We start from the raw sequence: 14,431 nt of genomic DNA, 5'->3' as shown, positions 1-14,431 counted from the left end.
TGCGGGCTTCTCATTGTCGTGGCTTCTCTTGTTGCGGAGCACAGGCTCTAGGCATGCAGGCTTCAGTAGTTGTGGCACGTGGGCTCAGTAGTTGTGGCTTGCAGGCTCTAGAGCTCAGGCTCTGTAGTTGTAGCCACAGGCTTAGCTGCTCCGTGGCACGTGGGATCTTCCTGGGCCAGGGCTTGAACCTGTGTCCCTTGTATTGGCAAGCAGATTCTTAACCACTGCGCCACCAGGGAAGCCCTATTTCAATAGTCTGGTGACCTGTAAGATTCAGAGGCCTCTTTATAAAGGGAAAAACTGACGGTCACACTTTAGGATGTGGCCTCTCTTTGTTTCTACTCAGAAAATACCAATTGTTGGCTGAATTCGAAGATTCCTTATGGTAAGTAGATAGGGTAGGGAGTCCTCAGAGGAAAAGAACCAGATATAGTTTTTTTGACACAAGAGAAGCCATTTTGGATTAAGCCATTTTGTGATCTAAGCCTGGCCACAATGCTTGCCCTTGAGCAGGTCTCAGTAATTAATGATCTTAAGGGAACAAAGGAATGCAGGAACAGACGAAAAGGTCAAGAAACAATAGTTCAGTGATAAAAGAGTGCTAGTTCCTCCTCAAGGGACTGAGTATTAATCTGATACATATCTTGGAGTTGTTCTACAGGAACTAACCTCCTACACCCTGTTGGAGAATGTTAACTACATGCTAAGACCTCAGACTGGTAGGAATCTAAGGAATGATCATGTTGACCTTTTCTGACCCTTATGACTTCAATCTACTAAAGGTCGGACTTTGTCAAACTTTGCCCCAATTCACTGTTGAATTTGCCGCTGCTCAAGCCCCTGCATGTGTATGCATACACCACCCAAATCCCTTCATGAATATGCATGTTCCCTTAGCTTAAGACTTCCCCAGTTTTGCTGTTCAGGGAGACACTGCTTTAGGAAAGATCCCCAGTATTTTCCTTACTTGCTGCAGGTAATAAATCCTTCCTTCTCCCAATCTTTGGCTTAGTTGTGTCTTTTGGCTAGACACCCACCAAGAGGTGAACCCAATTTTGGGAATCATTACTTGTAATGTGTTATTGCTTTGGAGAGTTAAAAAAAAAAACCAGAATAGTTATGTCACTTCAGGTATTTATTCAACAACAAACATTACTGTTTTACAATGCGCTGGGAAGCTATGTTAGGGACTGGTAATAAAGAAAATACACTGCTCTGAAGGAGGGCAATCTAGTGGAATTGCTTAGTTTAAAAATTGATAGGTTCTTGAAAACAAACTGGGATATTTGAACGATAATTTTTCAGTGAATTTATCTCATCTGCTGCCCTAGTTCAGGTTTCACCTCCTGCCTGAATCGTTGCATTTCTCCTTCCCAGCTCCTTACTCTCCTCTCCTATCCTGCGTTATTCATTGTCATAGCTTACACTTAAAAAAAAAATCTGTTTTTATTGTGTTTTTTCCCTTTTGAATGCAAGCTCCAAGAAGACAAGTTTTTTTGTTTTGTTCATGATTGTATCCCCTGTGTCTGGAGTTGGGGAGGCCTAGAAAAATTTAAATACTTATAACGATCAACAATAAATCTCCTTTCTTCAAGTGTTTCTCCATTCACTCATTCATATTTACTCCTGTTATGTGCTAGGAACCCTCATCCCATGGTTAATAAGACATACTGTATGTCAGCTGCTTTTTATTTTCAAGTATGTCTGTTTCAATCACATTTTGCCCACCAAAGGCCACTGAAAGCAGAAAAAACTTTGGGAAAAAGGACTTGAGGGTAGCAGCCTGACACGAGGTGGCTGCTCAATAAAAGTTGACTAACTTGAGGCTGTGGACTCCAGTCTGAGGAGGAGCTAAAAAATCTTTTCACGTGCAAGACTGAACACATCTACACCTGTCTCTTAAACTTTCTTAGGCCCTGAGGGCGAACAGCACGAAGGTCTAGCAGGCCACAAGGCGGAGAATCAAAACTGCTGCTTTTAGCGTTCAGCTCAGCTCCACTCAAGCGCAGCTTCCATCCGGCGGCAGAAAAATACTTCCGGCGTTCTGCTTTTTACGTGCTGAGTCACGGCCACAGTCTCCACCCCAGGTTTGAGGGGCAGGATGAACAAAATATGGGGAAAAAAAAAGGCTTGGGAATTAATTTTCTCCACTCGCCTATCGGTTTTCTCATCAGGGGAATATTTTCCTCTGAGCCCCGAAGCGGTATTCAACCACTTCCTCAAACCACCTTCCCGCTTCGGTCATAAACTCTGCGCAACCTTTCTAGCGCCCTTCTCCCGTCGTCCTCCGCGCCACTCTCTCCGCCTCTTCTTCCCCGCCCCGCCCACCACTGGTTTCGAAGAGCTCGCTGGGTGCTCCGAGAATTCGGCCCGCGCTCGTTGGTTCTTTTTATTCCCTGTTCCCATTGGTTGATTACGTGCGCGTGACTGGTGTCTTGCCTTATTATTGGCTAGAATCAATTGCGTCATCGACGGCCAGGAGGGCGTGGGGATGAGGGAAGTTGGCGTGAGGGAGACCGGATTGGGGGAGGGGTTCAGGCCTGTCCCCCCGCCGGCTGCGGCAGCACCACCACCGGCCGCTACCGCCTCTGGAACGCTGAGGAGGAGGAGCAGCTGGAGCAGGAGGTGGGTCTTGGCGAGCGGGATGCCACTTGCTCCGGCTTGGTGGTGAATGCTGAGGAGAGTCACGGTTGCTGCAGTCGGTGCCACCAGGAGGAAGTTGTGGTGTGAGGCCGGGCGGGAGCTCGCGGCGCTGTGGAGAATAGAAGCGCGGGGTCGGTGCGAAGACTCGGCGGCTGCCAGACCTTTTCCTATTCTGACCATGCCTGGAAGGAACAAGGCGAAGTCCACCTGCAGCTACCCTGACCTGCAGCCCAATGGACAGGATTTTGGACGAGAGCGGCGGGTTGCTCGTCTGGGAGCCGATGAATCTGAGGAGGAGGGACGGAGGGGGCCTGTCAGTAATGTCGGAGACCCCGAGATCGTCAAGTCTCCCAGCGATCCCAAGCAATACCGGTGAGGGAGGAGGCTTGGACCGGGGAGGAGAGCAGGGGGGCGGCCTCTCTGTTCCCGCTGTGGTCCCTTCTCGTCTCCTAATCTTCCGAAGGAGCAACCAGGGGCACACTTCCCACCCCAGAAGCTTCCTTGGATGGAAGTGGCAAGGGCAGTTAGGGGCATCTGTGTGGTGTCAGCTCGACGAGGGGCAGATCTTGGGTCCAACCAGGAATCAGGATGTCAGAACGGGAAGGGTTGTTCGAGTAGTTATGACATTCGCTAAAGCAAGAGTGGAGGTTTTCCTGAGGATGGCAGGCTGGATGGTCAGGGAGTCTTGGTATTCTGTTATGAGGAAAGGGTGAAGGGGCTGAGGATTTTAATTTTGGAGAGGATATTAAGGGGCATATCATCACTATCCACAAATACTTGAGGTGCCTGTAGTTGAAAGAGGGGTAAAACTAATGGGTGGAAGTTACTAGAGGATCGTGTGGTTTCAGTAAAAGAATTTAGACATCAGAGTTGGCCTGTGATGAAGTGACTTATTTCCATGGGTTGTTTCTCATTGCTAGAATGGTTGGGTGAACTCTTCCAAGAATGTGTTAGAGAGGACTTGAATCTCAACTGAGTCATAGAAGACTTGTAAGGTTTCTTCTAATCCTGAAATTCTCAACTTTTGGTTTATGCCATAATCCTCTAAACATCTCTGATAACTGGTGGCTCAATCCCCACCTAAATATTATCTTCACAGGTAACTTATTCCATAGAACGTCATGACTGTAATGTATTTTAAGGAGAGAGCATATTGTCTAACTTCATTTTAAAGGCTGAGGAAATTGAGATCCAGAGAGTCTGCTTCTTGTTCAGAATTATACAGCTGAATAATAACAGAGCTGGTTTGAACCCTGTCCATCTGACACCAAATGCCCTGCACAATTTACTGATTTTTATAAAGTTCTTACTGAGTTGAAAGCTGAAGGATTCTAGGTTAAATTTGTTGTATGCCCCTACATTGTTAGAGCAGGAAAGAACCTTAGCCTTAATCTTTTTCACTCCCCACCACCAGCAAAAGACAGGTGACTGAAACTAAGGTCTAGAAGGAAGTGTTTTAGCCCTAAATTGAAGACAGGCCTAAATTCTTCTTTCACTCCACATCTAGAGATTAACAGTACACAACTCTTTGTACTGTTCTTCCCAGGCTGAAGATCTTTATGAATGGGCTAAGTTTTCTCTCTTTCTCATCAAAGATGTGGTTATAGTAGTAATAATGTAAATGAGCAAGTTGAAACCTTGATAAAAGTTATTTAGTTTTTGCTGTCCAGATTAAATAACAGCTTCAGTTTTTTTTCTGCCTATATAAAGTTACATAATAACAGGTAATGTTTATAGAATGTACACTATGTGTCAGATACTGTTCTAACTACCTTTGATGTATTGTTTCATTTAATGACCTCATTTTTGGCATATTCATTTGAAAAATACTTACCAAGTCTTACTGTGTGCTAAGCGCTGAGAGCTATCTTAAATCTTTTCTGAAACTTGGTTGAATATAATTTAATAAATGATATTTTATTCTGGGTACTGAGCATACAAAGATGATTAAGACAGTCCCTGCCTTCAGGGAGCTTCCAATGTAGTAGAGGGACACAGACACATAAAAAAGGTATAACTAGAGCACTAAAGTTTTATAGAAACTATAATAGAAGTATGTGCTGGGTATAGCAAGGAATAAAGTAAGGAGTGGTATAAACTCTGCCTGGGGAGAAAGTTAGAAAAGACTTGAAAGAGGAGATAATGCTTAAAAAGTATTGTCTGAGTAATTGTTGCATTTCTACATTTTTGTGGTCTTTTGCCAGATCATTGTCCTTAGTGTCTCAGTTTTCTTATTTTAAAGTGAAGGGTGTTGATTAAGAATAGCAGTGTTGGGGCTTCCCTGGTGGCGCAGTGGTTGAGAGTCCGCCTGCTGATGCAGGGGACACGGGTTCGTGCCCCGGTCCGGGAGGATCCCACATGCCGTGGAGCGGCTGGGCCCGTGAACCATGGCCGCTGGGCCTGCGCGTCCGGAGCCTGTGCTCCGCAACGGGAGAGGCCACAGCAGTGAGAGGCCCGCATACCGCGCAAAAAAAAAAAAAAAAAAAAAAAAAAAAAAAAGAATAAGAATAGCAGTGTTTTCCAATAACTTCCTCTCCTTTCAAAAGAGCAGGTCCACTTTTATCTGTTTTATATACCAACGTTTTCAATTAGACTCTTAAAGGAAAGATTTTGTTACTTTAAAATAAAGGTGGAAAACCTCGATATTAGATGAATTTTAAAGATTTAACCATCTTAAAGTTAAATTCTCTGAATTTTGTAACCAGAAGTAGACATGAGGCATCTGCAGCCCAGAGAGCTGAATTATCCTTCTAGGACCTGCTCAGATGTTATCTCTGTGAAGCATTTCCAGGCAGAACTGATCCCTCCTTTGACTGTATTTCAGTAGGACTTTATACATGGTCCATTACAGTACACATCCATTGTATTATAATTATTTATCTTTTGAATGTGTGAATAAGTACCAGAGGCGGACCTGATTAAAAGAATATTTTGTTGAAAATAACACCTCAAAATACTTGTTTACCAGTCTGCATTTATTAAAATAGCCTGTGGAATTTTACTTCTCTATATGTAATTTGTTTTAAGCTTTTGGAAATGTTAATCATACCTCCAGGACATCCATTCTGCTTTTTTTAGTGATCTGTAGCTTGGTAAGTGTTGATTTCCTTCTCTTCTGGAAGGATTAGGGACTTTTTTTCCTGTAAAGTAGGCATTGAGGTCAACTTAAGTGGTCCTCTAAGAAGTTGTACGGGAAGGAGTGGGAAACAGAAGGGAAGCCTTTAGCAAGTGAAGCTTTGAAATAGATAGTGTAGAGAATGGGTGAAGTATATTTGAGAAATACTAAGAGAGAAGTTATGAGTTCTTGAGCATGAAAATGATGTAAATAAAGCAGTGTTTTAAGATTAATGTGAAGATAGTAGTTTAGACCCACGAGATGTGGCAAGACTGTTTTAAGGGGTAATTATATTGGATTGGCCAAAAAGTTCTTTCAGTTTTTAAGTAAAAATAAGAGACATATTTTTCATTTTCACCAAGAACTTTATTGAGCAATGTATTCACCGTTTGTTCCACTACCTTCTGCCATTTTTTCATGCAACTTCATAATTGCATCTTCCCAAAACTTTTTATCTTTTTGAGCAAAGAACTGTTCCAGTTGCGTTTTACAGTCTTCCAGGGAATTGAAATTTTTTCCATTAATAGAATTATGTAAAGACCGAAATAAATGGAAATCCGAATGTGCGGTGTCTGTTGAATCAGAACTTCCCAGCTAAGCTGTAACAGTTTTTGCCTGATCATCAAAGAAACGTGGTCTTACGTTATCCTGATGGAAGATTATAAGTTTTCTGTTGACTAATTCTGGACGCTTTTTGTGGTGTGCTGCTTTCAGTTGGTCTAATTGGGAGCAGTACTTGTTGGAATTAATTGTTTGGTTTTCCGGAAGGAGCTCATAATAGGGGACTACCTTCCAATTCCACCATATACACAACATCACCTTCTTTGGATGAAGACCGGCCTTTGGTGTGGTTGGTGGTGGTTCATTTCCCTTGCCCATTCTGTTCCTTTCCACATTATTGTACAGCATCCACTTTTTATCACCTATCACAATTTGTTTTAAAAACGTAATGAAGTAGTGAACTGCATGCGGAAATGTGGTCAAGGGTTTTTTTTTGCTTAACCTATGTGGAAACCAAACATCAAAGCGATTAACATAACCAAGCTGCTGCAAATGATTTTTGCGCTTGATTTGGATATTTTGAGTATGTTGACTGTCTCCCAGGTGGTATAACATTGATTGTTCTCAATGTCTCAATTTGATCGCTATCAACTTGAACTGGTCTACCCGACAGTGGAGCATCGTCCAGGGAGAAATCTCCAGCATGAAACTTCTCAAACCACTTTTGACACGTTTGATTAGTCACAGCACCTTCTCCATACACTGCACAAATCTTTTTTTTGCATTTCAGTTGCGTTTTTACCTTTCTTGAAATAATAAAGCATAATATGCCGAAAATGTTGCTTTTTTTCTTCCATCTTCAATATTAAAATGGCTACACAAAAATTCACCAATTTTGATGTTTTTTTAAAATGCACGCTGATGTGACAGCTGTAACAAAACACTAATGAAATTGTTTTGAATGAGGTTAAACACAACTAAGCGCTACTAGAGCCATCTTACTGAAATGAATGTTTTGGCCAACCCAATAATTGTGTATTGAATGGTGTGTGCTGATGTATATGGTACTATTCTTTCTGTAATTGATGTGTTCCTCTCTTCACTTTTCTTTTCTTTCCTCTTATTAAGTTAATTTAACAAATGTTTGCTAGGCTAAAAACCTATGAATCTGGAGTTCAACTCTGTTTTGCTCACTCACAGCATGTCATAGTTCTCAAATAGTATTTGTAGAATGTCTAAATGCATGAGTGCCCATATGCCAGGCATTTTCATGGAACTCTTGGGGATATTCTGCTAGGAACTTTTTAGATCAAATTTGTATCCTGGCCAGTTTTAAAAAATAATTACTTGATTTTTGAGAGAAAACAAGTATGAATAGGCAGGTTACAGAGAAAAAAATATAAATTATATAAATAATAATATGAATGGTGATATTGTAGTATATTTAATTCATATAGAAGCTTGTGGTAGTTGGCACGTAATAAGCATTCAAATGTTAGCTGTTATTGTTTTAATATGTTCACAATTAAATGATATTTGCAGCACTGTAATAGCAAAAAGTTGGCAACAACTTTATCGTCCATTGGTTGGCTAAAGATTATTATAATACCATTCTACAATGAAAATAATATGTAACTATAAGACTAGATAGAGGGGCTTCCCTGGTAGTGCAGTGGTTAAGAATCTGCCTGCCAGTGTAGGGGACACGGGTTCGAACCCTGGTCTGGGAAGATCCCACATGCCGTGGAGCAACTAAGCCTATGTGCCACAACTACTGAGCCTGTGCTCTAGAGCCCGTGAGGCACAACTACTGAGCCCACGTGCCACAACTACTGAAGCCCGCACACCTAGAGCCTGTGCTCGGCAGCAAGAGAAGCCACCTTAATGAGAGGCCTGCACACCGCAATGAAGGGTAGCCCCTGTTCGCTGCTACTAAAAAGAAAGCCTGCGCGCAGCAACAAAGACCCAATGCAGCCAAAAATAAATAAATAAATAAATTTATTAAAAAAAATAAAGTGTTTAAAATAGATGGTTTTATATATTGATATGGAGAGGTGTCCCATTTACTATTGAATGAAAAAAGCCAGTTGCAAACCACAATATATTGTATAATTCCATTTTTATAAAGAAAACCCAGAAAACAACACCTCCCATTATATGTTTACCTAAAATGTAATTTACTGTGTTTAGATATGTAGAGAAATGATTAGAAGTGATATTAAGTAAGCTTGTTTCTCTAGAGAAAAGGAGAGATTTGACTTGAGTTGTTTACTTTTTAGTAATTAAAAAATATTGATCAATAAACAAAAGTATTATTTGGTCCTTGTAGGAAATTTAGATAACAAGAAAAAATTTAAATTCCCTATAATCATTCCACCTGGCATTAACCACTGGTAACGTTTATTCCTTTTTGCTATGCAGTTGTAATTTATAATTTTGAAATGGTATAATACTATCTTTAACAATGTTGTGAACATTTTCTTATTAAGTGTTTTTCAATATATTTTGTCCACTTAGAAGTCCATGGTGTAGATATACCATAATTTAATCATTAGCATTTTATAGGATGTTTAGATTATCAAATTTTTCTTTACCTTAGAAGCCTGTTTATTCTCAACTGAATCCGTTGGGTGTAGACCCTATCATAATGGGTTTGGTAGATATGTAGGGTAACCTGGTGATCTGGTCTGTTTCTAGGATATTCTTTACTTGGGAGAACTGGCAGATAAGAAGATGGTTTGTTCTGGGACTTTCACTCTGACATAGGTCTTATTTTCATACTGGTTCCTAGAATGAAGTCAGTCATTAAGCCTGTCCAAGTCATAGGAAACTGAGTATATTATAGTCCTTTTCTAGTGTGTGTGTGTGTGTGTGTGTGTGTGTATTATTTTTTCTTTTTTTGTGGTGGAGATGGTGGGCTTAGTTACATGGACCAGAATTAAACTGTTTGCAGAAAGGTTGGAAGTAGATTGTAGTTTGGAAAGTTCACTTGGTCCTCTGAAGACAGAGAATTTATATTTCTATTACCACCAACAACAATGGTCTTTGTTCTCCTAATAATAACTGGTATTTGTTGAGTGCTTACTAGGTATTAAGTGCTATTCTATGGAGTTTACATAGATTATCTCATTTAATCTTTACAGTAATCCTATTAGATAGTGCTCTTATTACATGATAGCCTAAATGCTATTCTATGAAAATACATTACTGAGCAGGTACTGAGCACTAACTGGAGTATAAATGAATTGTGTTCTCTCATTTGGTTCCGTCTAAGCAAAATTCTTAACCACGACAGATAAGGTCTAAGTCCCTCCATTTTTTGATTCTTAACTTTCCAGCTTCACATTCTGTTATGCAGTTTTGTGCTACTTTTCTTGGCACATGCTGTACTCTGGTAAAACGTTACCTTCTCTGTGAACCCTTTACTTCTCTTCTTTCAATCTTCCCCTCCTATATGTGAGCTATTTACACTCTTGTGTGCCCCTGTAGCAAGTTTTTTCAAGCTATTTCATATTTTTGTAAGTACTGGTTTGTCTTTCCCCTCTATTATGCTGAAATTTTTGTAGAGAGGGATTTTGTTTCTTTGAATCTTTGTATGCCTTCTTTTCTGTTATTAATAAATCAACTGTCTATACACCTAATACCCATCTTTCCACTTGTGCAATAGATCCCATCCCCTCTTTATTGATCCCAGCCACTAATTATTTCACCGGTTGTTCCCCGTCCATCCTGCATCATCAATTTCCCCTTTTTACTGGATCATTCCCATGAGCATACTAATATGCTATAATTGTTCCTATCTTCTGGGGAAAAGCATTTCTTTGCTCAGATCCCTTTGGACCTATGCCCTTCCAGCTACTCAAATTTCTCTATTTCCTTGATAGCAAAACTTGTTAGAAGAGTTGTCTGTATTCAAAATTTGCAGTTCATCTACTCCCATTATTTCTTGAACTCAGAGTGGGCTTTTGCCACTTTGCTTTACCAAAATAGCTATTTTCAAGATCACCAATAACTTTTACAATTGGTCAGTTCTCAAGTTCTTATCTTACTTGACCTTTCAGTATCTTATGACACAGTTGATCGTTCTTTCCTTCTGGAAATGCTTTTTTTCAGTTCCAGGTCAACACTGTTCTTAGTTCTCTTTCTGCCTCATTTGCAAAGTTTCTCCTTATCTCCTTTCTCCTTATCTCTAAATTTTGGAGCGCCTGGGCTCAGTTCTTGGACTTCTCTTACCTGTCTGCTTTTGCTCCCTGTGTTGTGGCTTTAAATAGCACCCTGTATTGAATAACAATTTTACTTAGGTTCCCCACCCCTATGCTCTTTCTTACTGTTTTATTTTTCTTCATAGCACTTATTTACTATTTTGATATACTATATATTTACTTGTTCATGAGAGCAAGGACTTTGTTTTGTTCATCCCTATATCTCTAGTGCCTAGAATGGTGCCTTTCTCATAGTCTTGCTTCCATCTCTGAACCCCTTCATCCTTTTCTTCTCTGGCCTGATGGATATATAAGGATATGTTTTGCAGTCTTCCTTTTTTAAAATCATTTTATTTCTTGTTTTTATTTCAGATTAAAATTTTTTTTTAAGGAATAAAACCATATAGATACACTTGAGCTCTTTGGATATTGCCCCCTCCTATTGCATTCCCTATCCTCTTTTCCAGTCTTAACCATTATCTGAATTTTATATATATATACCATTCCTATGTATATTTTTTTTTTTTTTTTTTTTTTGCGGTACGCTGGCCTCTCACTGTTGTGGCCCCTCCCGTTGCTGGAACACAGGCTCCGGACGCGCAGGCTCAGCGGCCACGGCTCACGGGCCCAGCCGTTCCGCGGCATGTGGGATCTTCCCGGACCGGGGCACAACCCGCGTCCCCTACCTCGGCAAGCGGACGCTCAACCACTGCGCCACCAGGGAAGCCCCCTATGTATATTTTTATATTTTTTATTAAATTTGCATTTATCTATAAACAGTATAATTATTGCTTTCACATGTTTTAAGATATATAAATAGAAATTATATCACTTTAGATGTCTCATAACCTTTTTTTTTTGGTTTAACATTGCTTTTGAGGTTTGTTCATGCTGATAAGTGTAATACTAGTTATTTGTGTTACATGCTGTTTAATATCTTGTGTGAATATATCATTATTTATTTGTTTTCCTACCACTGGTCATTTAGATTATTCCCAATTTTCTGTTGTATTTTGTTTTCTGATTATGCCACAATTTATCTTTTCTCGATTGTTGTATATTTAGGTTATTTCCAGTGCTTCAGTGAACATTTTTTTTTTTTTTTTTTTTTGCGGTATGCGGACCTCTCACTGTTGTGGCCTCTCCCGTTGCGGAGCACAGGCTCCGGATGCTCAGGCTCAGCGGCCATGGCTCACGGGCCCAGCCGCTCCACGGCATGTGGGATCTTCCCGGACCGGGGCACGAACTCGTGTCCCCTGCATCGGCAAGCGGACTCTCAACCACTGCGCCACCAGGGAAGCCCTAGTGTACATTTTTATACATGACCCTTTGAGTACACATTTTAGACTTTATTTATATACCTATAAGTGAAATGACTAATTTTTAACCTTACTATAGATGTTGCCAAAGTACTCTTCTAATTAGTTGTACTATTTACATTTGTTCCAGAGTTCCTGCTTCTATATATTATTACCAATTCCTGATATTGTTAGATTTTAAAAAAAAATTATTGAGAACTTGATCTGTGGGAAATATTTTTCTCTTAAAATTTTTTTATTTGCAATTTCCCCTTATTACTAATAAAATCAAACATTATTTCATGTTTCCTGGCCATTTGGATTCTCCTTTTATGAACGCCCATTTTTCTGTTGGGTTTTTTTATTCCCCCTCTTTTAAATTGACTTGTAAGAATTCTTTACATATTTTAAATAATCCATTTTTGATTATATGAGTTGCAAATATATTCTCTAAGTCTATATAGCTTTTCATTACCCTTTGTTTATAAAGTCTTAAAATTTAATCAGATTTATTCATCTTTTTATTTATGGTTTGTGCTTTTTCATCTTATTTCCTTCTAGAAGTTTGTTTGCTTTTTACACTTGCGTAAGGATCTAATTTTATTATTGTTCTTTAAAAATATGGGCAGCCAGTTGTCCAAGCACACTTTTTGAAAAGTCTATATCCCAGAGGTCACCAAATTTTTTCTGTAAAGGGCTAGATAATAAATATTTTAGACTTTGTCAGTCAAGAGGCAAAATTAAGGATATTATGTAGGTACCTATATAACAAGAAAAGAAAACAAATTTCTGCAAATTAAAAACAAAATTTCTTTTTTTCTTGGCCATGCTGTGCAGCTTGCGAGATCTTAGTTCCCTGACCAGGGGATTGAACTCAGGCCACCACAGTGAAAGTGTTGAGCCCTAACCACTGGACCCACCAGGGAATTCCCTCTGCAAATTTTTTTTTTTTTTTTTTTTTTTTTTTGCGGTCACGCGGGCCTCTCACTGCCGTGGCCTCTCCTGTCGCGGAGCACAGGCTCTGGACACGCAGGCTCAGCGGCCATGGCTCACGGACCGCTCCGCGGCATGTGGGATCTTCCCGGACCGGGGCACGAACCCGTGTCCCCTGCATTGGCAGGCGGACCTCTCAACCACTGCGCACCAGGGAAGCCCTCTGCAAATTTTTAATAAAATTTTTATTAAGTTCAAAATACAATAGTAGTACTTTATTTAGTAATACAGGTCTACTAGTGAGAAGAGGTGGAAATTCTTTTTTGGGAGGGATAGCATTTTGCTTTTGGGGGGGTTCAAAGTTAATGTTCCCTGTCTTTAAAGTTGATTGCAAATGTGTCATCTGTTAATACTGATTTGTAATGAGAGTTTACATATTTCATCTTTGAAAATGTGTTTTCACACAGACAGGTACTACCAAATACTGATATTAGTCTACGAGCATTTGATTTTATTTGAGCATATTCATTGCTTGGAAGTCATTTATAGAATTCTATGTTTCTTCTCTGATATTTTTGCCGTTTAGTTTCTTCTCTGCTACTTTTGCCATTACATTGTAGATTAATCATTTCTGATTGAAAATTAGGTGGAAGCTCCTCAATTGCACAGTTAAAAGGACTTTGAAATAAGGAAATTTCCTTTGTGATTGCACCACCTTCTGAAAAACACTGCTGGAACCGTAGTTTGCTTGGAAAACATATCTGTGGCAAATTTGTATGGGAATGGAGATAGGGCTTCTTGTTTTAACTTTTAACAGCACAGGAAAAGTATAAAGTCGCTTGCCATTGCTTGTAATTCAGATAACATTAGTTGTTTTTGAAACATAAGTTTTGCGTATAGGCACTGTTTGGTAATTTTGGGTTGAAATCATTAAGAAACATGAAGTCCACAGCAAAAGCTAACTTCCAGAGCCATCTGGTATTTGACAGTGGCTGAAGGCTGTTCTTCCAAAAAAGTTTAAGTTTTTACTCTGAGCTCAAAACATCGCAATAAAAGGTTCCTATTGCTAAGCCATCAAACTGCTTACTCTAGAGTAAAGGAAATTAAAATATTCAGTTTCTGGGAATTTCCTGGCAGTCCAGTGGTTAGGACTTGTGCTTTCACTGCACGGTTCTGGGTTCGATCCCTGGTTGGGAACTAAGATTCTGAAAAGCTGTGCAGAGCAGCCAAAAAAATATTCAGCTATTTCTTTTTTAAAAAAAATAAATTTATTTATTTATTTTTGGCTGCGTTGGGTCTTCTTTGCTGCGTGTGGACTTTCTCTGGTTGTGGCGAGTGGGGGGTCACTCTTTGTTGAGGTGCACAGGCTTCTCATTGCGGTGGCTTCTCTTGTCACAGAGCACGGGCTCTCGGTGCGTGGGCTCAGTAGTTGCGGCACACGGCTCTAGAACACAGGCTCAGTAGTTGTGGCACATGGGCTTAACTGCCCCATGGCATGTGGGATCTTCCTGGACCAGGGCTCAGAACCCGTGTCCCCTGCATTGGCAGCCAGATTCTTAACCACTGCGCCACCATGGAAGTCCCTCAGCTTCTATTTCTGACAAAAATTAACAGAACTAATGATTATAAAGTCTACAAGAGCAAATGACTGCTAAAGATAGGACTTTATTTATTTAAAAAATTTTTTTAAGATGGGAATTTATTAACAAAATCCACATTGAAAGTGTGACATTTGAATT

The 14,431-nt window shown here is 39.9% G+C and overlaps 1 protein-coding gene across 1 annotated transcript in view; it reads left to right on the top strand.

Moving 5' to 3' along the window:
* The first annotated feature begins 2,467 nt into the window (after nt 1-2,467).
* The window catches only part of NRDC (nardilysin convertase), a 99,725-nt gene continuing 87,761 nt past the window's right edge, over nt 2,468-14,431 (top strand). The window contains 1 exon segment of the mRNA XM_032650566.1: nt 2,468-3,015. Within this exon segment, the coding sequence (XP_032506457.1) occupies nt 2,672-3,015 (344 nt within the window). The 5' untranslated portion in view covers nt 2,468-2,671.

This window comes from Phocoena sinus, chromosome 1 (genome assembly GCF_008692025.1).
Source record: "Phocoena sinus isolate mPhoSin1 chromosome 1, mPhoSin1.pri, whole genome shotgun sequence".
In the NCBI taxonomy this organism is placed as follows: domain Eukaryota; kingdom Metazoa; phylum Chordata; class Mammalia; order Artiodactyla; family Phocoenidae; genus Phocoena; species Phocoena sinus.
The sequence above is the reverse complement of the archived record's forward strand: the minus strand, read 5'-3'. Positions and strand labels throughout refer to the sequence as shown.